The sequence below is a fragment of the Nilaparvata lugens genome, chromosome 1 (assembly GCF_014356525.2).
Source record: "Nilaparvata lugens isolate BPH chromosome 1, ASM1435652v1, whole genome shotgun sequence".
Lineage (NCBI taxonomy): Eukaryota > Metazoa > Arthropoda > Insecta > Hemiptera > Delphacidae > Nilaparvata > Nilaparvata lugens.
In genome coordinates, this window is record NC_052504.1 from 16,871,600 (window position 1) to 16,899,556 (window position 27,957).

General features: G+C 33.7%; 1 protein-coding gene across 1 annotated transcript in view; it reads left to right on the forward strand.

Moving 5' to 3' along the window:
• The first annotated feature begins 2,205 nt into the window (after window positions 1-2,205).
• The window catches only part of LOC111052157 (pyrokinin-1 receptor), a 119,555-nt gene continuing 93,803 nt past the window's right edge, over window positions 2,206-27,957 (forward strand). The window contains exons 1-3 of the mRNA XM_039432288.1: window positions 2,206-2,326; window positions 3,353-3,492; window positions 27,153-27,211. Of these exons, the coding sequence (XP_039288222.1) occupies window positions 27,182-27,211 (30 nt within the window). The 5' untranslated portion in view covers window positions 2,206-2,326; window positions 3,353-3,492; window positions 27,153-27,181. The remainder of the gene's footprint in view (window positions 2,327-3,352; window positions 3,493-27,152; window positions 27,212-27,957) is intronic.

Consider the following 27,957-nt stretch of genomic DNA (forward strand, 5'->3'; position numbering starts at 1 on the left):
CGCTCGCAAGCTGTGTACTGACGTAGGTAGCTCTGTGTACTGATGCTGCTAATAATTTTATCACTTTGTGATCTGATACTAAAAATAAATATGTTGCATAAACTTTTACATGATTTTTTTCCAGTCTGGAAAAGTAATTTCTAAAAGAAGAATTAATCTATTCGTCCACTTGAATGCCTTGATTGATATCAACACATGCTTGGTGTGTTGAAGTTTTTGAGAGGTTATGACCTTAGGCTTGGGGCCTAGGCCTTCAAACTGTCACATGTGCAAGGAATAGGAAAAATGAATATGTACGGAAGGAGATCGAGTTTTGTTCTCCGAATGGAAAATCTAATATTCTCCTCATTGATTATTCATACAAAAATCACCGTATTGGCGTTTCCATCGTTGTGACCATGGATATTTGTCAACATTAATTCAGTGAGAAAGCAGAAATTTCCCAAATATCTCAAGCATTCTGCAATGATTACGGTGAAGCACTGTAATAATACTCTTCGTTTCCTCTTTTCTCCAGGTGCTGCTACCTTCTCTCACCTGTTCTGCTTTCTCTCAGTGCATATCAAGAAGTAGGAATCTTTTCAATGTAACTTACATTTCCAGGAGCCATTCATTCAGCTGGAAAATGTATTTCCAAAGCATCAAATTGTTCTTAACAGTCTTGCAGCAGTATTGTTCTTCGTTTTCAATAGTCGATCAAAGATGAACATGTTCTGTTTTTTTTTTTTTTTTTTAAAAATGGAACTTGCTATGTGAGATTGAATGACTTCTGATTTCCTAGCAGGACATGAAAAAGGTGTTGATGATTTCGTTGGTAAGATTGATGGGCCTATTTAGAACGATTTTCAAAAAAGAACTGAAGTCAATTAATTTTTTGGCGAAATTAAGTAGCCCTCTATACACAAAGCTTTCACACCAGTTTCTCTACACTAGGTGTCCAGACTCTAGCTGAACCTCTGTACCAGATTTGAAAATTTTTGTTCATTTTTTTCCCTGGAAAATGCAGAGTTTGAGCGTATCTTCAGCGTAGTTTCAAAGCACTTTCAACTCATCAGTATTTGTACACTTCAGCTGAACATGTGTGCCAAAGTTGAAAATTTTTTGTCAGCTAGTTCTTTGAAAATCTGTAAAAATTCAGAAAAATACGGGAAAACTTTAATGTTGAGTTATATTTTGAGTAATCTTAGAGCTCTTCTGATAAAAAGCTCACTTTTGGAAAAATGCTTAAATCAATGGAAAACCGAAGAAAATCCGCCGGGTTTTTCGTAATTTTGGATCCCTCTCTAAATTCATATCCTAGACATAGTAGACGATAGTCTCCAATTTGAACATTCTCTGTTTATTTGTTCTCTGAAAATCTGAGAAAACGTGAGAATTTGCTGAAAAACGCTGATTTTGGACTCATCTTTGGAAGATCCTTTCTCAAATGGTTTACGGGGCCAACTCAACCTATTTGAACGCATTTGATCTATAGAAGATTCTTATTTCCGTTGATGAGTGAGTGGATGGATGAATAAATGAGTGAACTCATTTTTGTTTTATTATATTATATATAGATTCGATCGAATAAGTTTTTCAATTAATTAATACCTTATAACTTCTGATAATTATTATTATGAGCTCAGGCAGACCTCACTTCCCAAAATTAGAAAGAACAGTAGGCTGAATCGTACAAATTTTGATAGTATTATTTCATATATTTCCCAAGAATCATTTCTGTATCTGAAATTGTGTTAATCACCAGCATATTATAAGTAGTATAATATGGACTTTGTACTTTGGACTTTGATCAACAGACAAGGCAACAGATCAAGACAGATGAGGCAATTTATGCCCTATCACTTTTGATTTGGAGTTAAGCTGCTGCCAAATCTTAGGTTATGCCACTTGCCACTTCAAATTACTGTACAACTGTGTATTGTTTTCCTAAGATTGTTGAAGTAGAACTTGAACGCAGTTTATGCGCTAAGTGCGAAGTTACCAAAACTGAGCAAGAACAAGTCAACTAGATCCTGAACCCGGACTGGATGAGAATAGAGATAGTGATTTTCATCAAGTTTGGGTCAGAGTGAAGGTTGAAAATAACGCAAGACGGAGCGTAACGCGTTGAGTTTGCGTCGACGCCCGGGAAAATTTTAGCGCATGCTCAGTGAGCAATCTAGCGTCTCGACGTCTGCTGACGAAATTCAGTCGCGCGCAAAGTCCCGTCCAAATACAATTTCGGTGTCTCAGCTCGCGATTTACTGCTACAAACTGGTGAAAACTAGCTGTCATACTCAGCAAGTTCACATATACAAGTGCAGAAATAATAACTTGACAACTGCCGGTCAGTTGATTTTCATTTTCATTTTGGTGATTCGAAAAATTAATGAACACAATGCTATCATCATAGTTCAATCGATAAATTCAATCGATAAACCTCAATCGATAAATTTATAGATTAATTTTCATGAGTTTCAATAAAATAATTTATTTATGTAGTATACATATTCAATTATTTGAATGTAGGATGTTTCTTAAGAAATTATGGGCCAATAAAATTATTAGTGACTAAAAAGCCTAATCATGATGTGAATTATATCATTTTACAATTAACATCTTGCTGTTCATGAGTCTAATGCGGATAAAGGCAGGAGCTCTATTACCCAAACTTTATGTACTTTGTATTAATTGTTAACATTATTCCCGTTCCCAATCAAATAACTGAAAGTAGAAAATCACGGTGTACAAAAAAAAAACATCAACATGAGGGAAACATAAATTCATGCACACTGAATTTGTGATTGAGTTATGATTCAACTGCAGCATTTTTCAACAAATCTATGATTATTCGAGAACAATCCTACTTAGCAAATTGAAGAGTTATTCTGAGCAAGGAAATTTCACGATGGTCGAATAAGTATTCTCAGTTTATAAATAAAGAGCCCAAATGAAAGAATGGTAGGCTTTCCCATATATACATCTACTTTATTTTATTTTTCAATCCGTAATATCAAGATCTAAAAGTAGGTGAGGATTGTAGTTTTCAAGATAATTAGTAAGTACTGCTAAACTACTGCAGAATAGAACAGGATTATTGAACAAAAACTGTCTCGTAAATGTGTCAAATTGGTTGAGACATTTCCACATAGAAAATAGGAGTCAGAAGTTGTTGTAGTGGTAATCCACCTAGGGTCTTGTAAACTCAAACAAAAAAGTTCAAACTTCCTCTTTAATTTTCTTCGTCCTTTTTATCACTAAAACCAATTTAGTAGATTGTATTATTCAGTTAAAAACGTATGGACCCACTCCATGTTAATGATTAGTTTTGTCTGGAGCTATCATAATTCTGGTGAACCTTTTTTATTTTCAGTGCGAAACTCTAACAGTCTAACATTGCTATAGGTCTCAGAGTCGCAGATAGAAAAGTTAATGTGAGGTGGATATAAAAGTTTCCTAATTTGTCTTTTTGGAATTTTTGTGAACTGTCAGCTTCTGTTGCAGATACTTCAGGTGAGCCTTCTTTCAACCTGTAATCAAACTTGAAACTGTTTTGAAGAAACAGTTAGTTCTTGAATTAGCGTTTCTAAAGCTGCGTTTACACCAAAAGTCGAGCCTCAAATTTTGACGTTCAATAACTTTTTCATGTGTGCATCAAATTTTATGATTTTTTATTTTTTTTAGTTGTGTTCGTTATGTTCAGGACCAGGTTTATGGCCTATTAAATTTATAATCCTACTACAGGACTCTTTCCTACGGTCCTTCAAAGTTTGCATGTAATACTTATGGGAGATTATTTGTGAGCTGGCCACACACAGAAATAAAAATTAGCTATTATAATCATTGCGTCATCCAACAGCCGTCGATAGATAGTAGAAAAGAGTGTTTGCTGCTCCATAACCACCCATGTATTTTATTCTAAACGCCCGACTAAAAACAAAATGATTGTTCTGTGTGTAACCATCCAGCAGTGCGGCCTCAGGTTAAAGACATTGATTTGTTTCGAATAATTGTGCTGTCTTCAGTGTTTAGAATTGATTGATTTTCAGTAAATTATTTATTTTGGTGTTGGATAATTATCTGTATAAATGAAATCCATTAAAATCCCCCGAAGACAGTTACTTATTATAATATCAGTTAAATTTATATTAGTTACGGTTATTGCATATTTTAGTTATTAGTCACATATATATTCAGTTACTTATTCAGTCTTATTATTAATCGATTCCCAATACTCAATTTACCGAGGATGGTTATAGGCCTATTTTCAAGTCTTCAAGATTTCAGTAGGTCAAGTTTCTATTTCTCTAAAAGTTGGTATTTGAAGTTATTACTGATAAAACTAATCAATTTTGTACCCAATGATTTCTATCGAAACCCACGATTCTTCAATTATAATTCCGACATCAGGGTTCATTGTCACTCACCAATTATTTTAAAAGTTTGTGAAGCAATTAATTTTCCAACTTTTTTCCAAGGTCACGCATTAGATTTTCTATAAGAGTCTTAGATCCCCTGCATGTTTTGAGTGAAGCTGCGTTTACACCAAAGTTATTAACAAAATGTCAATTTTTCCGTCCTTATAGATTCTATTAGATCGAACGGAACTTGACAAACACATATGTTCATAATGTGTATGATATTATATGTTCAATTTAATAGAATCTATGAAGAATAAGTTATTTACATTGCATAAACTATTTGGCGGTACGAAGTTCGCCGGGCCAGCTAGTAACTCAATACAGTATTTTAGATTCTATTGGATGGAACATAAATAATCATACTCATGATGAATATATGTATTTGTCAAGTTCCGTTCAATCTAATAGAATCTATAAGGATTAAGTTATTAACATCTAATTAATAGCTTTGGTGTAAACGCAGCTTAACAATAAATTATTCAGAAAACAACAAACTCATTCATAATTTTATTTTGGAAAATGAACATTGGACGATCAGCTAATATCACACTTTGCATTGCATGTGAATTATTAACATATCATATTATATGAAAAATACAAACACATTCTATCTATTTCAAATACCAAACTAGTTTACCAACAAATTTTTTAGAAATCAAATTTTCGAAACTGTAAAGTTACAGGTGTATTTCTTTTGAAATACACACCAAACTATTTTTGAAAGCATTCGCGGTTCAAACATTTACACAAAGAAACTTTCTTTATCATGATATTGTGGTTACTCAAGGAAATTATTATGCTTTACTTCTAGTGCTAATTGAAAATCATTCACTTCTATTCATTGATTGTGCTTTCTCACAAATTTCTAGCTGCCGAATATCATGTAGGCATAATACCACATGAAATAACAAATAGCTATAGCCTAATCAAAACACGTAACCAGAGAACTTCACCTGATATTCCACCAAAATATTTTACCTGATATTAAAACATCACTAATTTGTTGCAAAATACTATTTCTGAACTTCTGAGAGGCTTGTTTGGTATAGGATAATTGAAATACTTCGTCAATGCTACGTGAGTAGTATATCACATTACTTGGCTGTTTCTTTTTTTAGCAATTTTTTAGCAAAGTGTTGTTGGCTATTCATCACCTTAACTGACAATAATTATTATTTACAAAAGATACAGTATGTGAAAAATATTTCTTCAATTGTTCTATATGTATTCTAGATGTTAATAATGTTATATTTATTGGAGGATTTTTTAAAAGAATATGCTCTTCGGTGAAAATTCTAGAATTCATAATTATCACGCTATGTAATTCATATCATGAATGATTATGCATCCAATTGGAATGAACCCTTCCACAATAATTGAATTATTGATTATAAATGAATTAAATTATTAATTATAAATGAATTATTCATTTGTTTGATACTTTCTTTTGTGTGAAAACTTAGTAACCATATAATCTCCTGTGTATTTCTAGTTTTCACCAATTCTTAACATTCCACGTGATCTTGTGAATTCTGAAACCCATTTCTGGAATGAAAATCTATCGATTTTACAGCATTCAGTTTTCCTGGAGTTTAGAATTGTTAAGTTGACTTCAAGTATGTTTAAAAATTTTAGATAAAATTAATACTTCTTAACATATAATAAAACACTCAAAAATATAACCACTTACCACCAAAGAACGGATTTGTGAAATAGCGAAGTAAGGTGGGGATTACCGGATTCCGCGTTCACAAACAGTAAATTTGCTAAACATTTTAGATTGTACGTGCTTATGGCCTGTATTTTGAAGACGGGTTATGGAACTGAAACCTTCCAGAGTTGACCTACAAAGTTTTGATCCGGAAAGTAACTTGACCTAGCAAACAAGCAGTGAAGTTGTTATCAAGTACATGAACTAAACCAAAGTTTAAACATGCATGAAACGGTTGGGGTGCATTGGTTGCATAGACAAGCGGAAAGGGAGACTCGCTTTAGTTAACAATAATGACCCGTTCATTGCAACAACTGCTGGTTTCGGGTGTATTGAGGAGTGAGAATATTTTACCACAATTTGAGATTCAACCTCCTTCAAGCCAAGTTCTGATCTGCGGAGCTTAGATTGTATCATAGGAGTTATAAGAGCACTTGTTAATGAAAACCCTATCTGTAGGATTGTTATGTGCTCATATTATTATATATCTCATCATTATCATCTTCTCTTCAGGGATTAGGTTTATTAATGAACCTGTTCCGGTACCCATCTCTTTCTTGGCCTCCCTACATCTCTTTTTCCTGTAGGTGTGTAGTTTTGGACTTCAAGGGGCATTCTTCCAGGTGGCATTCTATCCAAATGACTGCACCAGTTGCGTCTATTATGAATAATTCTTTCATGCAGAGGAGCAACCAATAAAACCTGTCTTATATCAGTATTTCTGATTCTATCAATTGTAGTGTTATTCGTTCTTGTTTTTTGGTCGTTTCTCAATTACAGTGAAGCAAAGCCGTCGATTAAGATATCAATAGAATGCTAAATGGATGATAATCAAAATTCTTCAAAATGATTACATAAAAAACGGATTACCATCATTCTGAGGCATCTCTACCATTTAATGGAAGTGGTAATAAAAAAATAATTGAAAAGTGATGGATTTTTATATTATAGTCAACTGCACGAAAATGGTCCAATGGAAATTGGAACAGATGAGTTCCTTCTCACCCTCCCGCACTCATAGACGTCACCAATTCATCAGGCGTGTTGTAAAAATATTAATTAATTCTCAAACATGTTACGACGTATTAAGTACAGACAGTCTGTGTTATCACTTTCAAAATACAAATTTCAGATTTAATTATTCTTTAGATAATTGCTCATTATTAAAGTAGAAGTCCCGATGGGAAAGCTCACCCACTTGAATTTATCTCCCAACCTGAGCTCATTTTTTATTCAATAACCAATCTTGTTCATTTTGTTTTCTCCAGTTTTGGTTTAGAAAGTGTGAATAATCTCAAAATTCACAGGAGAAATTCAATTTGACATGATGCCTTTGCAGTAAAATCGGTCTTCTGTGATGAATTGAATAAGTTGGATACCCAATATCCAGGTGTGTAACATTGATTAATTATGTCCGCAACTCATAATAACTACAGTAGTAGGTTAGCTATTCATCTTAGAGGAAGTATTTCAATAGTCTATGAACTTATTTGAGCTTCTATGAAATTTCAATAAATGCAAACTCATTTTAAAATCTAATTGATAGTTGAGTTTCGGCGTTTTCAATCATGTATATTCGACCGAGCGTAGTGAGGTCTACGTTTTATCTCGACCTGATTTGCTTTTGTCTGTATGTATGTGAAACCTTTTAATGACTAGATTCCCATGTGATCTGGCAGGAGTATCCCTTCATGAATTGCTTGTCAACGTTTGTGTAAGTGTTTTTTTTTGAAATTTTGTATTCCAAGGATAACATATAACGAAAATCCTTCCATACTTCAATATCACACGGTATATATTTTTATCTACTATTATAGGAAACATCATACTATAGATAAAAATGATTTAGTCTTCACAGCATATTGCTCCACCGTAAGAGCACTCGTTTTTTGATAACTTGTTCTTCCTCTCGGATAAATTTATGAGATTTCTCCATTATATTGAATTCTATAAAGCTTCTATGTCTTCTGCATAACTTCTTAGTCAAAGTACAACTTTGCAAAAATCAACTATTTTGGGTGAATGGCATCCAATAATAATGAGTAACCTTATCTAAATTTGAAAGAGGAATAGCACAAGGTCACCTTCTTTTCACTCTCCCTATCATTTCGATGATGTACTTATCGTATGATTGATGAAGAATAATATAAAAAATGTGAGTTTTTTATATAATAATTACATTTATTACTACATTATTTTATAAAATAAATGTAGTTATTCAACAAATGATGACATATTTCTAGTCTATAAAAAGTGAAATCTACATACTGATCTTCAATTCGAGACTCATCGACCTCACAATATATCAGGATAGTGCATCCAATATAAAGTTAAGCAGATAGGTGAATAAGCTGAAACCTCAACTGAATCTTGCTACCTCAAACACACTTCCAACTTCTAGCAAAGATTCCAGTTATTACTGCATTGAGTAGACGATGAGCAAGAGATGGAAGTGAATGCAACTGCAAGGAAGAGTTCACATTGTTAGCTCACATGAGATTCTATGTAGTGAGACCGAAAATAGTGCATCTGGATAATTCAGGATTGAATCATTGGGGAATCATGGCTTTACAAGAGAATCCTACTTGACTACGAGTAATTACAACTCAACTCTATCAATGTTGACTGAGATCCCTATTCAATCAGCTTTCCGATTCTCAAACATTTCCCGTTACATCCAAGAATAAATCCAGTACGAAAGTTAGAAGAAGTTAATCAATGATTGAAGTCGACATTGAATGAATCTTTTATCGCCACTCACAGACACATCGGTCTTAACTTTTTTTTTGTAGTATCATTAAAACTTTGCTAGAAAGAAAGCAATAAACTGGATATATCTATGTGATCAATTTCTACCAATCTGTAATTGCATTAGACTTCTAGTTCATTCTAAATGTAATTGGGATTGAATGAAAGAGTCCTATTACTTTTCTATTTAAAAAAATCATAAAGCGTTCATTACTAACATACTACATTGCGTTGTTGCCAACAAGCACTGGGATAGAACGTATTTGTTTTAAATGTTGTACATCCTGTCGACGTTTAGGATTCAATTTAGTTGATTGGTTTGTTTTTAAATTACACTCAGACTCTTCCAACATCAGTTTAAGAACTATCAACTTTCGAATTTATAACCGTATCTCCTATCCGGTTAAACTGGACTTCATCAACTGCAATGGACAAAAGACTTATAGTTTATGAATAAGTAATTTTCATAGCTTTAGATGTACTCTGAAAGTCTGTATATAATTCGAGTTGAAGATAAAAACATGACATAGGCCTCGACAAAATTCTATCGATCTAGTTTGTCCGATTCAGATACTAAATAAAATGATACCATCATTGAAAACAATGCAATGATGAAAAGTATTGCAATACATTTATTTTCTTCCTCTGATGCTTGTCCTGATAGTCAGTAAACAAATGTTGACTTTTGGCAATGATAATTTCGCTTTGATGATTTTAGGGGCTTAGCCTATATTGATAACCATCTTCTCAAGTTCTTAAGTCAGGATATTTTCCCCCACAACATGTCTCCTGGCACGCTGGCAGTATTTTCACCTTGTGGTGGACCTTCAAACAACTTAGGCATATCCTTTTCAAAGTCTCTTTTTCCACACTTTTCATTCTTTCGACTGATACATTTTTTAGTCAATGTTTACTGCTAAAAGAGAATGATCTATTAAAGTTGTTATTACAATACTCAAACTAAAGCACTCAAGCACAGAATGCTTAATCGATCAGTGATTCAAATTGAAAAGATTTAGAATCTCTTTCGGCTCAAAAGCTGTTTATAAAAATACTGGCAAATAAACGTTGTTTGGTACTATCCTAGGCAGGACACGTACACTGCTTTCTGAAGAAAGAGATCACTTTACTGGGATGATGTTTCTTTGATCCTTGAACTTCGTGACTCCTGAACTGACTGATCTCCAGTTCCTTTCTCGAACTTTTCTTCCCTAGACTTCCCTTGGTTCATTCAGCTTTCTGTAGTGCTTGTCAATTTTCAAACGTTTTCCTCTTTACAGGGAATATTATATTTTACGATTTTTAGTAGTTGGAAGTGGGAAGAGAGATTTGTGTTTGCATTACAATGTGATTTGCGATTTTTTATATGCATACAAAATCCTTATAATCATAGGTTGTAATCATAGGTATAGGTCAAATTAGTGATTAGGCTAACTTTGATGATCTTCTTAATCTCAAAAAGCAGGTCACAGCTCATAATTCTGTTTGCTCTTTCTCACTCCGTTTGCATTATTGTAACTGTGTCAATAGTCATATGAATAATAAGAACAAGAACATTCTCTGTAGAAAGACTATCCTAATCCACTCACATTCGATAAAAACCTTAAAATATTTAAAAACTTGAAACCTGAAATCCATTTTGAAAAATCAAAACTCCAGCTTATTTGGTTGCTGTTTACTCCTAGATGACACAGATAACAGACGCTGATACTGGCAGTGATAAATTCGAGTATACAAGTGCAGCTGGCACGTATCCACCAATATACTTGACATGCTACAAGAGAAGACATGTTTATAAACGCACCCAATCTCTCCACACATCATAGATTTCGATTTCGTTGTTGTTCTTCCATTATAAAATCATCGATTCAATCTCTGCCTGAGCAATGTTACCTTCCACAATGTTACCTTTCGCACCCAATCTCTCCACACATCATAGATTTCGATTTCGTTGTTGTTCTTCCATTATAAAATCATCGATTCAATCTCTGCCTGAGCAATGTTACCTTTCAATCATAGAATAAAACAATCAAAGTATACGTTTTCTCTGCTTCCAATGTAGAATCTGAAGTTTGTTTTGTCAATAGATATCTCGAGACAATTCCCCTCGATACTGCTTCTCGTGTAGTGAGTAGTCTGTGTAATGATAAATAAACTTGTCTCAAGCAAGTACACTTCCATCAAGTATGTTGCCAACTACTCAAAGCACTAACTAATGCATGAACCATTCCTCTGTCAGTGAGTTTATCTATCTTTGATTCAAAGAGTGTATTTGTCCGTTCTACTACTGCATACTGCAGAGAAACTCAATCATAAACACAAAGCCATCAACTTCTGCTCGAAATTCACAACTTCAACATGAGCGTGAAGTACGATGAGCGTGAACTACAATGAGCATGAATTACAAACTACATGTTCATGTTCATTGAATGAACTTATTGTTATATATTAAGTTATGTTTTCAGTATTGTTGATATTGTTATGTTGCGTGATGAGGAAAGCTTATTGGAAAGGCTTTTCAATTAAGTGATGATTGATAGCTTCAAGAAATTGATCTGGTAATACTCATACAAAATACTTTTCTCCATCAAAATATTTTTCATCATGTATCAATAAATCCATAGCTGTGGTATATAATGAGGAATAGATAAAATATTTATAATGGTAGAATGTGGGCGATATTTGAGGGTTTCGAAATTGTGGTGATTGAATTGGGGAATTGAGATTCATGGTTTCAATTTCTACTTCACACAACACTAAAAAAATAACTAAATCTATTCATCCATGCAATTTGTAATTTTCATGCTCAAGTCAAATTAATAAGGAGTACTGGATAAGTGGAGAAGGGATATTTACGAGTATGTATTACGGGTATTTTGTGCGTTATTGCATTGACAATAGCGAAGTAAGGAAACCCAGCTTTAAAGTACTTCAATTGAATTTCACGTGTCAAATGCTGATAACTATAATTTAATTTCAATTTCTTCGAACTCTGATCAACGTTATAACTATCAAAACAATTATATAAACTATAAACTCAGTACTCATCACGATGGAGCTCATATTGCATTCAGGAAAGTGAATACCAGGAAAAATATTCATAGGAGTTTGTGAAATTGCATATTGCATCAAGATACGACAATACTCCACCCATGAAGGGCTTGTTCGATTGGTTTCATAGTTGAATCCATCTATTGAAATGCCTCAGGCTGTGGAATTCATACATTCATACATAGAAATCATCAAACCCAATATTGTGCAAGAGAGAATATTGTAGGTACTGGAGTCGCTACCGTAATGGATTTGGGAGGTACAGTATATGGTAGTTGATAAACTCAGGGAAAGCAATTCTGATACATCATGCTCTTGAAGTATACTATTGCTGCTCATGCTGCTTAATATGAGAGTACAATACTGCTATCAGAGTTAAGGAGAGAGTGAGAGAGATTATATTGGCAATATGATAATATTTGCTATAATATGATTGAATATTCTGGCTCATTCACAATAAATGACAATACAGCTAATGAGAATGGAGATTCAGTGCAATTTGAATTCCGATAATATGATACTATAGCCAGAGACAAACAAATAGGCTTACGCTTACGCTTATCCTTTGTCTATGCTACAGCCTATACTAATGAATGAGAAAAAGAGGAATATAAATTAGATTGGACTAGAGTTCTTTATAATGTAAGTTACAATGAATGAATACATGAAATACAATGCAGGTTACGTTCCTGTATGGATTTGACATGTACTAATTCAAACGATTTTAAATCTCATCAACAACTTCAAACTGTGCAATGATGTGATTTGTGAATATTCAAGCTCAGGACTAGGAGTGATCAGCTTTTTGTTATGATCGAACAATCAATATTGGTGAACAAGAGAATCTATGGTAGGCAAATCTATCAGAGGCCGGATACTCTGGGATCCTGTGATCAAACATCAAACAATGAGGTCAAACAAATCTTTGTTCGGGAATGTTCTGTGAAACGCTTTGAGCAACGTTGAAGATGCGTCTTGCTATAATCGATGTCATTGTATTTCAATGTATTGAGTGAGGCATTATCAATATTGCATCAAACTCGCCTCTAAATTTTTTCAATTGCAAATTCTGTAATAAACTATAAATAACTATGAATTCAAATAAAAAACTTTTGTACACTAACATATTTAACTTTACATAACGGTCACTGGAATTGAACCATCGCTGAAGAGAATTGGAAGAATTTATTACTCCAATATTATTATCCTTATTATTTAACGAAAATCCTAATTGAAGAGATTATAGATATTGTCAAAAAATCCACTTTATTTCAATAAAATTACTATTTTACAGGAGCATGCTTTCGTGTGTGCTCAGACATCATGTAAATCCTAATTGAATTTTGTGAATCACCTGGAAGACTTCTGCTACTGAAAATATTTACAACAGGGATAACAGCTAGATGGAAATTCGATGAGAGCTACTATCCAGAATTCATTTGTCAGCCCGGGAATAGAACCCGGTACCTTTCAATTGCAAGTCAGGTATTCTTACCCTTAAACCAAACTGACAATCTCTGGATAGCAGCATTCACCTTCTACGAAATCATAGCGGCCAGCCAGTCTACAGATGTTGTCCGAATTTAAATTTCACTTGATTAAAAGGTACAGTGGACATCACTGTCCAAACTTCACCCCGTCAAAATATGAAAAGTCATTCTATTCTAATATATTAACGATTACCTTTTCGTCTGAAACTCTTTGATACCCAGAGAACTCTCATCCTATCATCCTACGAGTCACACGCATACTTAACTATTTCCTCATATATACTGTACCTTACTGTATACTCTTATTACTTCATATATTGAGAATTTGTTCAATCATGAATAACTTAATTTTAAAATTAATAACATTCTCGTAATTGGAACAGTGACTAGTCCCTGAATCGCTAACCCCTTTCGATTATTATTTTTCTTGTTGGAGGTGATCAATTCAATTCAATTAGGGAGAAATTCCCTGCCCAAGCTGATATGCAGGATTTATCAAAATAATGACAAGTGTATGAAATAGATTGAATTGGTAATAAGGTTATTTTTATGACAAATGCTAATCTAATTTGAGCGACATTTATACACACATTGAATATTTTTGAGTCGAGTAAGTAAAGTTCTTAATATTTCTTTTCCTTTACTGCTTTAATGAAAAATTTAGATAGTTCCAACAACATACCTACAGATGCATCATCTGATTAGATTAGATGAAATAATTGATTGGATTGATAGATATTCTGGAAGCTATAACATTCAAATCCAGGTCTGAAATTTCAATCATTCATAGGTCAAAGGCAGCCTTCATCCTGGTATTAGTGAGTCACACCCTCTGTGAGTGCCATATCATCTGTGGCTCTGTGGTCTATACTGAAAACATTAATCAAGAACTGGCCTCGAATTTCTCTGAAATTAGTATTGACATCAAACAACGACTCAAAGCCAACTGACCTCGCCTTCAACTTCCTGTCAAAGGGAGAGAAGCATCTGCCACCATCTGTAGTAGGTATTATCTATCAACTGCACTCTCACCTCAAAAGATCTGCACTCTCACTTAACTGCAACTGCACTCTCACTTAAGATGATGGGACGTAGAGACAAAGCACATAGAAAATTTAAAAAGACATTTGACTTGGACAGTTTGATAGAGTATAGGAGCCTTAGAAATAGGGTTAAACAGGAATTACGGAACTCAAAGATTAGGTACTTGAATTCGTTTATGACAAACAATAGACAAGACTCTAAATCACTTTGGCAGGGAATAAAAGAATTCGGGCTTGGCAAAGAGAAATCGAATCCACAAATTGACTTACCATTGAATAATATAAATGACCATTTCGTTTCACACTCTAACCAACGCGATGAAGTTGTCATTGCTAATCACATTGATGATCTTGAAGAGCAGGTTACAAACTTAGATTTACCAATCACTGATCAATTTCATTTCCATCCAATCTCAGAAGAAGACACTTTCAGAGCAATTCAACGTATTCATAGTAATGCTATGGGTGTAGACAAAATTCCTATTAAATTTATCAAGAAGATGTTATTTGCTGTTTTACCAACCATTACATACATTTTCAACAAGTCACTTGAAGAAGGCATTTTCCCTGAAAACTGGAAGTTTGCTCTGGTTCGCCCTCTAAATAAAGTTCCATCACCCAATAAAGTTGAGGATTTTAGACCAATCAGTATTTTACCTGCATTGTCCAAAGTGCTAGAAAGACTCATTCATGCTCAAGTTGTAAAATTTCTAGACAACAATAGTAAGCTTCATAACTTTCAATCAGGCTTTAGAAAATTCCATTCAACTGAGACAGCTCTGCTTCGTGTCACTGATGATATAAGGTTAGCTATGGACCAAAGAAAATGCACCATCCTCACCCTATTTGATTTTTCTAAAGCATTCGATACTGTTGATCATACAGTCCTTCTGAATAAGTTGGCTATTCTTGGTTTCAGTCACAACTCGTTAGTTTGGTTTAAATCCTATCTATTAGGTAGGAAACAATGTGTATCTGTCGGTGACAAAAAGTCAACTTGGAAAAACGTTATGCATGGAGTACCACAAGGTTCAATTTTAGGCCCTCTTCTCTTCACTTTGTATGCTAATGACCTTTCTTCCATTATCAAATTCTCCAGTTTCCATACTTATGCAGACGACCTTCAAATCTATTTAAGCTGTCCCATAACAAAAATTAATGAAACAGTTGGAATAATGAATCAGGATATCAATTCGATAGTGGAATGGACAAAGAAAAATGGCCTTAAGCTTAATCCCATCAAAACACAACCCATTATAATTGGATATTCTCGTCTTATAAACAATATTGACCTTGAATCGATTCACAAAATTAGTGTAGACGGTAATGACATTCCTTACTGTAGCTCAGTTAAAAATTTAGGCATTATTATGAATAATACTCTTGACTGGTCAGAACAAGTGAACAAAACTTGTAAAAAGGTATTCTCAGCCATGCATGCATTGAAGAAAATGCACGATATCCTCCCTAGAAACATTAAATTATTATTGGTTCAATCTCTCATCTTCCCACATTTAATGTATTGTAATTCTGTTCTTAACGATATGCAAGTCACTCTGAATGATAAACTACAGCGTTGCCAAAATTATTGTCTACGTTTCGTCTACTCTCTCCAACGCCATGATCATATCACCCCAGCCCACATTGCTAGTTCAACATTAAAGCTTCCCGATCAGAGGCTTTTTCGAATAGTCAAGCTTGTTAGAGATATCTTGAAATACGGTAATCCGAACTATTTTAAAGATGATTTCAAATTTGTCTCTGAAGGTAGGAGGATAGATGCTTCACATACTAGAACCGGAGAAAGTACTTTAAGGATACCCAATCATCGAACTACTATTTTCACAAAATCCTTCTTAGTCAGTGCCTGTCGTGCATGGAATGCACTTCCTGTTTCTATCAGGTCCATCGAGAGCCGAGCGAGCTTCATCCTAACTTTAAAAAAACATCTTTTGGAACAAATGACTGAAACTGTCCGGCCCTAGAACGATCACATGACATCCATCCCCACCCATCCCACAAATACAAACCTTTAAACCATGTTATAGAACGAATTGTATATATATATATATACATTATATAAACTCATGTTATTTCAATTATCCACTGCATAATGCTGTATATTACTGAAAGTTGATAACCCTGATCTACTTTCAGCCTACTTCATTTTATTAATCAATTATTTGATCTTATCTACCTATATAATTATTTTACTCTATCAATTTTCTGTTTTTTTTCTCTTTAATATTCATATTGATTAAAACTTTTACAATATTTCCATTAATAAATAAATCCTTAGTTTAAATAACGAAATTAACGTTTTGGTAGAGAGTTAGTGGGGAGGATATTTTTAATATTCTTTCCGAAGAATGGACATTGATATGTCCAAAGCTCCGCCAATTTATGTAGATGCATAACAATATGATTATTATCTATAGTTATTATATTACAAACTGCTTTTTCATATCATATACAGTTCAATAATTATTTTCTTAGTCTATATTATGTAAATTCATCTATAATTTTGCTGTATTGTAAGCTATTGTATATAAGTGTATAAGCCAGTATATATTGTAATCTACATAAATAAAGTACTCAATCAATCAATCAATCAAACCTCACGCACAGCCTGGATTAAACAGCACTCATCACATCCCTTCAACGCTCCAAGTCTCACTTCACTTTGCAATCAAAGTGTTGGAGTCAGATAACAAAACTCCTCAACCTATCTCCTGATAGAAGCGAATGAAATAATGTTCCATTAACAAAAAAAAAAAAAATCAAACCATGGAAATTGAAATGATCACAAGACATGCTTACTTATTGTAATGGCGCATTTCATAAATGTTTCCAGAGAGGGGGAAATTCCAATAATATAATTATCATATAGAATGGTAGAATACTTTATAGGAAGCAGAATATTGATAGAAGCTTAAGATTAAAATGAAGAAATAGCCAAAATAGGAATTTAAAAACTAGGCGACAAGCCTGTTATCTGCCAACTAGCCAATAAAACCACAGTAGCCTTATTTCAAGAGATAACAGACTTAAAAAATGGAATCCAAATTTTTATTAATCCAGCCGCCTAAAAAAAATAACATGAAAATTAAATATTTCTACATTGAAATTAAATATTGTTTACCGGTTTAGTTCCCCATCTCACACAATCAGTTGAATAATAATAAATGTAGGAAAGTTATTGGTGCATGACGGCATAACTCGTGAAAGGGTGAAAAAAGTGTTTCGTGTCTCGAGACGTGATCAAATCCTCATGTTGTGACAAGTGACTTGTATGTGAGAAAAAAAACGCGGCAGTTTGGCAAAGGTGCATCTCTTATAAAAATTCTTCGACTATTGTGACTGGAAATATTGAATTTATTCCTATTAGCCGATTCCCAATCTATACCTACCATGACCTAAGGTGAGCTATACGGGGCCCTTTTTAAAATTATTATAAAGAATACATACAATATGATATTTCTAGAGATCTTATACTAGATCCTTTACATTACATACAAATTTACATATTCTTTATCAAATAGAAGTGACCTATGAATTGATATGATATGTATGATTGCAGGGAACAGAGGATTGTACCTTGTGCAAAGCGAATTAGGCTGATATATCGTGCATTATGGAAACAATAGGGCTTATAATAGTATATAGAAATATTAAGTCTCAAAGTTTAGATTAACCTGAGAGTAATACATAGAATACAGTATATAGCTATATACTACCCTTGACATTGAACAGGGAATTTTACTTGAGTTCAGTAATCGCATTTGATACCAATTTATTTCAATGGCGCTTATGTTGGGTCGGATTACAATGAAGCTCATTATCTGAAGGTAACCAAACTAAGTGCTGTAAACAAAACGGTGTTAGTCAATTCATTAAAATAATAACAGACTCAGCCCAAATACATTGTTCGCAGTTAATAGTGAGTAATAACCAGTAAAGCATTGTTATACGATATGTCCATTATCAATTTATCATATCATCCATCTGTTATCTTACTATCATCCCATACAAAACACAACCGATAAGCTTCGTAGAGCTTGTTAGGCTCATGAAAGCTGAACTGTGCTAACCACTTTCAGATGGGCGAGATCAAATTAATATTGCCTTGACCATCAGGGTTATTTGTGGCATGTTGACATCAAGAGAGAGAGGGAGATGTTGGTTTGGGAAAATTCACTTCCAAATTAATTTGGAATATAATTTTCCACTTGCACCAGACAACCTCCTGAATATTAGTTATCTGAAACTGGAAATTCTCCATTCGGGTCTGACACTCAGGGTCAGAACACAGAGAGCGATTTGCAATCCTATAGATAGTATTGGTATTGTATATATCTTTAGATACATATACATATGAATATCTGAAGAATTTGCTCAACACCAGATTCGCACAAATATGAATTATTCAGAATTGATATTGTCCAAAACTGGTGACTGATTCTACAATTTTGATTAGGTTGTTTCATACTCTTCCCTTGCATGTGTATTGAAATTATCTGTACATTTTATACTTCACTTCCAAGACTGGATTGTTTGTTGTCCTAAGGCGAATCCCTCATAGCGATGCTTAAATGAAATATTCTTATAGATTTTCATATTGATCTTTATCCAGAGAAAGGAGAATAATGCAAGAATGAATGGACTGGTGAGAGACAGAATTGAGTTGAGGTGAATGCATCACACTGTTTTATTCAATCAGTGGTTCAGAACAGCTCACTGACAGAAAATGATACTATCAAGAATGGAATAACAGACAGTATTCATATCTGGTCTTTTGTGCGAATACTGAAGGCACTATTGGGCTTTGGGCTTCTGGGTTGCAGAAAATACGGTTTTATTTTTTTATTCTGTATCGATCTACGGTATTTTTTCAGTATAAAAGGCTTCTATTGATGGCGGTCACGGTCCTATGAGCTATTCATAATAGACCTCGGGCTAAAAGATATAGTGTTTTAATATACACCACCCTACTGCTGAAGCCTGCCTGTATATTTCCACATTTACATTCATACTTATTAAACATCGAGGAAACTGCTTTCAGCTATCCGTGATAACTAGTTAGTTGATCTAATATATTGCTCAGTGTGAGCCGATATTTTTAAAGGGTTCCAATTTTTGAGGATTCAGTAACCCGACGTATCCTCCATCAATCCATTGAAATTAAATTTGGTACAGTGCAATGCTAAAATTTTTTTGCCATGAATAATTCAACTTATAATATTGCCAGTGTTAAATCAATACCTACTATTACTTACTAATTAATAGTAGGTATTGGTTAAATTCACATGATATCGAGTTTTTTATCTTATCTGAATTATTACAATGAGCTTCACCATTGATTAGTTAAAAATGTTCAATAAACTCTTCTTAGCAATCAAGATGATATTCGATATAATACGCTATTTGGTTATTGTGCACTCGTGATATTTCACTGAGATTCCTGATTGAAATCATGAAGTCATGAATACAGTACTTCTCGAAGTTTGGATATTTCAATACTCCAAACCATGCATACGTTTTCCTTTGGAACAATCCCTTGGAACATTATGAAACAATTGGATCCTGTATCGTGTGTCAATATATCATATTTAAATTCCATCCAGAAATGCAATACCATTCTCTAATCATATACTGAAAATGCATACAATTAGTCCCAATCTTCAATGGAAATAATATTGTACTTGAATGGATAGTAGTAGTAGTAGTTAATAATAGAAGTAGTTCATGACAATAAATCAATTAATCAAAGTCAAACAACTATGAAAAGTTCCATGTGCAATTATCGCCTCTACACAATTCGCCTCTACTTCTTCTTCTTCTTCTTCTTCTTCTTCTTCTTCTTCTTCTTCTTCTTCTTCTTCTTCTTCTTCTTCTTCTCTTCTTCTTCTTCTTCTTCTTCTTCTTCTTTCTTCTTCTTCTTCTTCTTCTTCTCTCTTTTCTTCTTCTTCTCTTCTTCTTCTTCTTCTTCTTCTTCTTTCTTCTTCTTCTTTCTTCTTCTTCTTCTTCTTTTCTTCTTCTTCTTCTTCTTCTTCTTCTTCTTCTTCTTCTTCTTCTTCTTCTTCTTCTTTCTTCTTCTTCTTCTTCTTCTTCTTCTTCTTCTTCTTCTTCTTTCTTCTTCTTCTTCTTCTTCTTCTTTCTTCTTCTTCTCTTCTTCTTCTTCTTCTTCTTTCTTCTTCTTCTTCTTCTTCTTCTTCTTCTTCTTCTTCTTTCTTCTTCTTCTTCTTCTTCTTCTTCGTCTTCTTCTTCTTCTTCTTCTTCTTCTTCTGATAAATGCTTTTGAAAAGTGACATGTCAAAGCAATATTATACAGTTTGTGATTGAAAATGAACTATAGTGCTGATAACTTCTAGAGGAAAATTGGACTTTTCATATTAGTACAAGTATTCATATACATGAACTCACATTTTTAGACTTCAAATTTGTGTGGTTTTGGAACTTTTCTACTAGGAAGGAGCTACAGACAACACTACTTGATCACAAATCAATGAATACACTCAACAGCGAGTACTTAACCCTCTGGTAGTCTCAATAGTAGTTGGAATAACTTAATCGGGTGCAACCAGTCTGAGAGAGGCCTTTCTGTTCTTAATCGCCACTCTACCTTGTATCACATGTTGTGTGATTCCTCATTGGGGAAACTATGATGATGGGGGACGTTGTACGCGGAGTGTGTGAATACTGGTACTGATTGATAGGTGTGAGGTTACAGGTTAGAGAAGTTGGACGATTAGGTGGAGTGTTGGGAGAGAGCCCATTGGCTGGGAAATGGAGAGAAAATATATTTTTTAGGAGTTTCTCACTTTTTCTGTAATCACAGAGTAGAAAGGATGTCTTCTTATTCAGGCAAGAAAGGATTTTTCTTGCCTATACAGTAATGTATTTTTTCAATTTGGCATGAATGGTTTCCAATATCTTGAAATGTAGAGCTTAAAGAGAAAACTTTTTGTCGACAAAAAATCCTCTCCTCTCCTCCCGCGACGAAGAAGGCAACCTAGAGAGAATTAAGTATTTTGCATGAATATAGAGATCCAGATAGTTCTCTCATTCTTTTGCAATCAGTGTCATTTTCAGAAGAGATTCCATTCCACATGTTGTGGTTCAGTTGTATTGTACCTATAACCAATGATCAAGGTGACACAATGTTTCCACTTCATTCCTCTCCAATAGCCAACTCTTGGTCAAGTGTGTGAATTTTTTCAAGCGTCCTTTATTTCACTAGGCAAAAGGTAAAAAATACGAGGAGCGACATATAGGAAGAATCTCCTGAATTTCTCCTTTCTTGGACGAGGCGAAATAAAGTTCCAAGTAGTTGTAGTTCCAAGATAGTTTTAGAATGCAGAACTTGCTATTTAAACAGCATCGATCACATTATTTGTATGTGAAACCCCATAACTAGTGGTCAGAGTTATAAAGAGAAGAGGGCTTTCTTTATTTATGAATTATTTTGAAAATTACCTATTTTTGATGGATTCCCCTTGCACGAATATATTATTGAAATCTGTGTTGGAGATTAGTCATTGATCTCTGATACATCTGAACTGGGATATTGTGGCTGTGTGGATATCGGATCTCATCCCGAATCTTCAGTCCTGATCAAACCACCGTTATTGGCCGAATTGTAAAAACTTATGATTTGAGCATCAAAAAAATAAATAAAAAACTTGCAAGCGGAAAAATCAGGTGAGAAAAGATGAAGCAAGTTTACGCAATTATTTGTAAAGAATGTATCATTGAGGTACCTGATGTGGAAATCAGTTCTTATTATAGAATAATATTCATCCTTCGTGATTACAAGGAATACAACGCTCGCTTCTCATGTGTTTCTTGATACTGTGATTTCGGATGATAGAGGTTACAAGACTTTCAGTCCTCAATGATAAAATTATTACTGATTGTGAAGGGGCCTCTGATGAATAGTACAATATTAAAATCTATTTCAAGTATTGGTAGAATTACTCATATTTACCTACATTACTGATTGTGAAGGGATCTCTGATGAATAGTACAATATTAAAATCTATTTCAAGTATTGGTGAAATTACTCATCATTTCACCAATTACCAATAATAACTCATATTTACCTACACAATCAGTAATAATATTATCATTGAGGACTGATAGGTAAATATAGGTAAATATTACCTAGGACAATAGAATAGCACGGAATGAGTTCATTTTGTAGGTAAATATGAGTAATTTCACCAATACTTGAAACAAATTCTCAATTATATCTTATTATTAACGTTTCAAAATTTCAATTTCCACTATTATATTTCATAAATCCTTCAAGAGCGAGTAGTAAACGAACAAACTTTTCACACAATATCTCTGGTGATGAAGCCATTACATTTTCCGAGTGGGTGTCAAAGTAAAGCACTGTCTGGCTTCTTATTATTTATCTGTTACGCCTCACAGGATTCCATTGAGAATGACTGAGACGATGAAATGTCGAAATGACTTCAGATTTAGAAGAAATTGAAACCTCTCAGCTTTGCAACTGTACAATGGTAAAGACTTCATAACCAGTGGTGAGATTTATGAAGAGAAGAGGATTTTTTCATGAATACTCAGAAGATAGATCAAAGAAAGGATAGATTTGGAGATGTGAGTGTTTGAAAAAAATGATTCACATCTTAGAAACACAGAGAGAAAGAAAGCAATTTCTAGAACCATTTGATTTGATAATGATGGATTGATGAAGATTTCCATTTCAATAACCACATGAATAATGCAATCAAATTCAAATCCAGATTTGAGGTTATTGAAAGGCTAAGACATATTGTTTTTCCAAGTATGAGTTGAGAAATATTGTTTCCGTTGGATAAATTTGCAATTTACAGCATTCTTGAGAGTTCATTAACCAGACTAAAACTTTGTGGAGTTGAATGAATGATTTGATCTTAGGTCATCACTTGAAAAACTTTTTTTCTCCATTGATATTAAAATAGACGACGTTTGTTTACTATCACAACTCCTGCTCTCTTAGCTGTGATAATTCATTCATATGCTTCTCCTCGATTCTGTTTAATTTTAGACTAGACTGTCCTTCGTAATTGATAGTAACGTCAACTCCCAACTGTCTAATAAATCAAGACAACGTGGAAGATAGAAAAAAACATTCAATGCATTATGATTCACGAAAATCGATATAGCCTATTGCCAAAAGTAAGTTTTTAAATGGGGTGAGAATATCATTCTAAACAAGGATCACTGTACAGTATTTGAAATAATACATTGTTGATCAACACTGAGCAAGTAACATTGCTCTAATGGTATTTGAACTAACAGATCTTGGTATACGATTTCCAAGTGAAACAGAAGTACTTATATTAGAGAGAAAGATTTTGAAATACAGAAAAAGAAATCCATCCTAATGGATTCTTGGATTCTTGCTCTTATTCCCTAAAAATTTCAGTAAGAATAATTAGTTTACTCCACATAAGTATCTTGACAGCTGTCAATGATGAGGTATATGATACTGAGCCCACATCAAGATTCAGGTAAATGCAACTAGAATACTAGAATACAATGTATTCCAGGTACCTTGGATAAATGTATATTACAGACTCATCTGTTCAGATCCCCGATTATAGTTTTAACCAGTGTACCTAGAATACATGTGTTCTGAGTACATTGGTTTTAATGATCTCTATGATGGAGGCAGGGCAAAAGTATAATTATTGAACGAAAAGGATTGTGTATTGTGAATGATATTGACTAACATTTCGCATTCAAAATACATCAATCACATTGTTATAAACAATTCTTTGGATATAGATGATAGATAATAATGAGTTGAGATCCATCCATCATCCATGGGAAAAATAACATCAGGTGAATAGGACGTCACGTTGTAGGTATTCGACATTTCAAAATTTCCAGAGTGTCTGGTCATGACAGGCGTTACCCAGACAGTTTATGATGTGATGAGAAGCTCAAACACGGAAGGATCGAAGCCGAAAAGTCGCGAATTATATAAAATGTATAATTTTAATCTTCTAATATATTTAGGGTGATGATGTGCTAATCACATATAATCAAATAATCAGCTGTGCTAATAGTGAAGTTGTGTTTCTTTTCAGGCTCAAAATTTTGCAAAATTACTCAAAAATTTCTAATTTGTAGAGCTTTGAGTGAAATATTTTTGTTTTTAATCAGTTTTTAAATATCAAAATTTGAAATTTTTAGTTTTGTCATTAGTTTTGAAGTTGAAATTGGACTTTTTAAAGTGAAAGTGAAATCTTAACCTTATTCTTTTTGAAACTTTTTGGGCTAAAAAGTTTTTGGGCTATGCCTGTTGTCTTCTCCCAATCATATTATATTTTATTATAATTATGATCTGTAATTGTCAATGAAATAAATAAATGAATAAATGAATAAATGATAATTATGTTATATTATCTAATGGATTTACCAAACAAGAAATCCTTCAGAGATTTTTTATGTCATTTCCTTTAATTTCTATATTATTCCTGTGTTGAAAATTCTTCATAACAGAGAGGGTGACGTTCTTGATTCAGGTTTAAAGATTGAATTTCATTCAAATCTGGAATTTGAGAAAGCCGATGCTTGCACAACCAATATATATAGTCTGCCACTAGCCGTTTGTTTGATTTATTTTGAGCAATTTTTCATAATTGAAATTGGTATGTATGTGAATGAATAGATTTTCCTAGAAACTTCTTGTTTTCATATAGATATGATGTTCGTTTATCATCAGATCTTATTCACATATTATGAATCCTTGACTGAACCCGATAGAAATACATTTCTACAGCAATTCTCTATTTGTATGATTAGTTAGTATACCGTATTAAAACAGGTTCAATTCGAATTTCAATTTTTTTTCACCAACTGAAGTCACAACAATGAATACAGAAGTTCATTATAATAATGACAAAGTGTTTTTATCTCGTTAAAGTAGAATTCACATCTCTCTCAGAGCCAGTTCTCCTCTTCGTTCAAAATAATAAAATTAAAACCTTTTGTTCCTAGCTCCCTCGTTAATTCTCTATTTTCGTTCTACATTGTACAATCGAAAGTTGAAGGTAGGGTACGAAACTTTCCCTTGGGCATAGCATTAAACAGATGATACTCATGAGCTTCATTGTTTGCTTATGGGCTTTGAAGCTGATAAGCGCTTACTATTTCCCAGGTCCTGAATTATCAATTGAAAAAGTGTTTGTGCGCTAATGCATTCTGCCTCACTTTATGAAAAAAAAGCGCCAGCTGACAATGAGTTCGCCACCGTTCAACAAATAACCGAGTTTCTATCCTCATTGAATCAATGAGGGATCCGTTGCATGCTTCACTGCTCTTCGCTTAGAGCAGAGAGCTTAGAGAGAGATAGTGCCTCAGTGATTCGAGGCTTGATAAACTCCATTCATTCTCTATTATTGTGTTCACGGCTTTGTGTAAAACACACATCAACACCTCTTCATAATTGAGGGCCAGCTTACAAATTTAGAACTAATCGAAACAGCTCGTTATCAAGAGTTTTTGAAACAATGCATCCAGTTTTTGTGTTCATCGTACGGATAAGCTGAATGCTTTACAATGCTATAACTCATTATTTTCAGAAGTAGGTTCCAGTAATGTTCGCCTTCTGCATCACGTAATCAATTATCAGTAAGATTAAGTAATCAGTAAGATTGTAATCAGTAAGATTAATTGAAAAGTTGTATCCCGATAGAATGTTCATATCAATCATGATACATGGGTTGAAGGATTATGATGATGATACGAGTGGAAAGTAGAGAGTCCCCTATATCACAATAGGTTATAGTTTTGTCAATCAACCATCAATCGAGCATTTCTAAATTTGAAGAAATAAATCAGCATTCGATACTTTGATTTATTATGTTTTTATTCAATTAACGAATAAACAAAGACACTTAATTGGGCCTAACAAACATAATCATAGAACCGGCAGAATCGGATTTTCCACTAGGCATACCAGGCCAGTGCCCAAGGGTGGCTGGTCCTTGGGGCGGCACCACCTCATGGAAGTCAAAATCACGCCGCCACGGGTTTGGAGACATTATATTTTTGTTTTTTTCAACGTTCTGGAATCAACGTTGCAAGGAGTGGATGTTGCATAAACGCAATAGTTGAATTTCAACATTTGTTAGAAATATCCATTGATTCTTTGAGAGATATTTTTCACGTATATTATTATATGGACAATAGACTGAATGAGTGAAAGGCAAACAATGAACGTCAAAGAACGTGAGAACAGAATCATCTGTCAAAAGTAGTAGAATGCTATGTTGATTTTGGGATAATCAAATTAGCTTAAGGCCTACTCAGAAAACGCTTATCATCATATTATAGCAGATAGTTTTCAGTTTTTCTTTCCACAGTATTGTTCATGAAAATTATATGGGAAAAATCGTTCATGGTGAAGTATTTAAGCTCTCTGCTTTCCTGCTTTTATTGGCCCAGCTATGAATTTGAGTACACTGCGCTCCCAACTAATGACCCTATAGTGTGTGTTCTAGCAGCGATTATAGACATTGTTCATTTTCTCAATGGTTCTAGTATCCTTTTCCCATATCGCTGTGAATGTTAATATTTAAGTATAATTGATCTTATGCTTATAAACTGATTAAGAATTCTGCAGGGTTGAGAATGATTTCTTTGATGTTTTTTCGCCCAATGAAGGATATTTTTATTTCATTTTTCCCAGATTCCTTTGGATAAGGAAGCAATGTACAGATGTACTGGGAGAGCAGACTTTTCATAAAGGTAAGCAACTTATTTTAAAATGAATTACATCATCAAATGAATACAAATATATCATCTCTACTTTCAAATGGATTATTATTATTAAATTTTATATGTGTATACAAGTTTGGTAGTGGAGAGTTTCGAGCTGTTTATTCGAGCAAAATATTAGTGTTGATCTAGTCATGATAAAGCCAGTCGGATAACCTCTTATACTTTATACTTTACTGCCAAAAAGAAAACAAACAATTCTTCATTTGTAATCTCATATTGAGAGCCAAAAATGAACTTTTCCCCTTTCATGTTTAATCATCTGAAATGAGAGCCAAAAATTAAGAGATGATCCGACTGTTTCTATCAGAACTAGATCTATCAGGAACTAATATTTAGGATAATAACCTATAAACAGTAGGTCTATCTCACTTAACGCAAGTAATAATGATTGAAAAAGATGCTCCTCTTCTACTCAAGAAACTGGATTCATTCTAATCTGGGATAACACATGGCACTCTCAATTTATTTTATGACCTCTCCCATTTATTGTATATTTGTGAGACTCTCTCTTCTTCTGCTTATTTGAAGAGTAGGGCCTTCCATCAGATAGCGGTCGCTAGGAGGACAACATTTGTAGGTCAGGCTTCATGGACTTGTAGCGCGTGTTCGCTGGGTAGACGATTGCTGGATGGATGACACCGTGGGGATGATCAGGAAATGTTGCAGAATAATGTTTTAAAATAGTTCAACGAAGAAAGAACGATACTATTCAA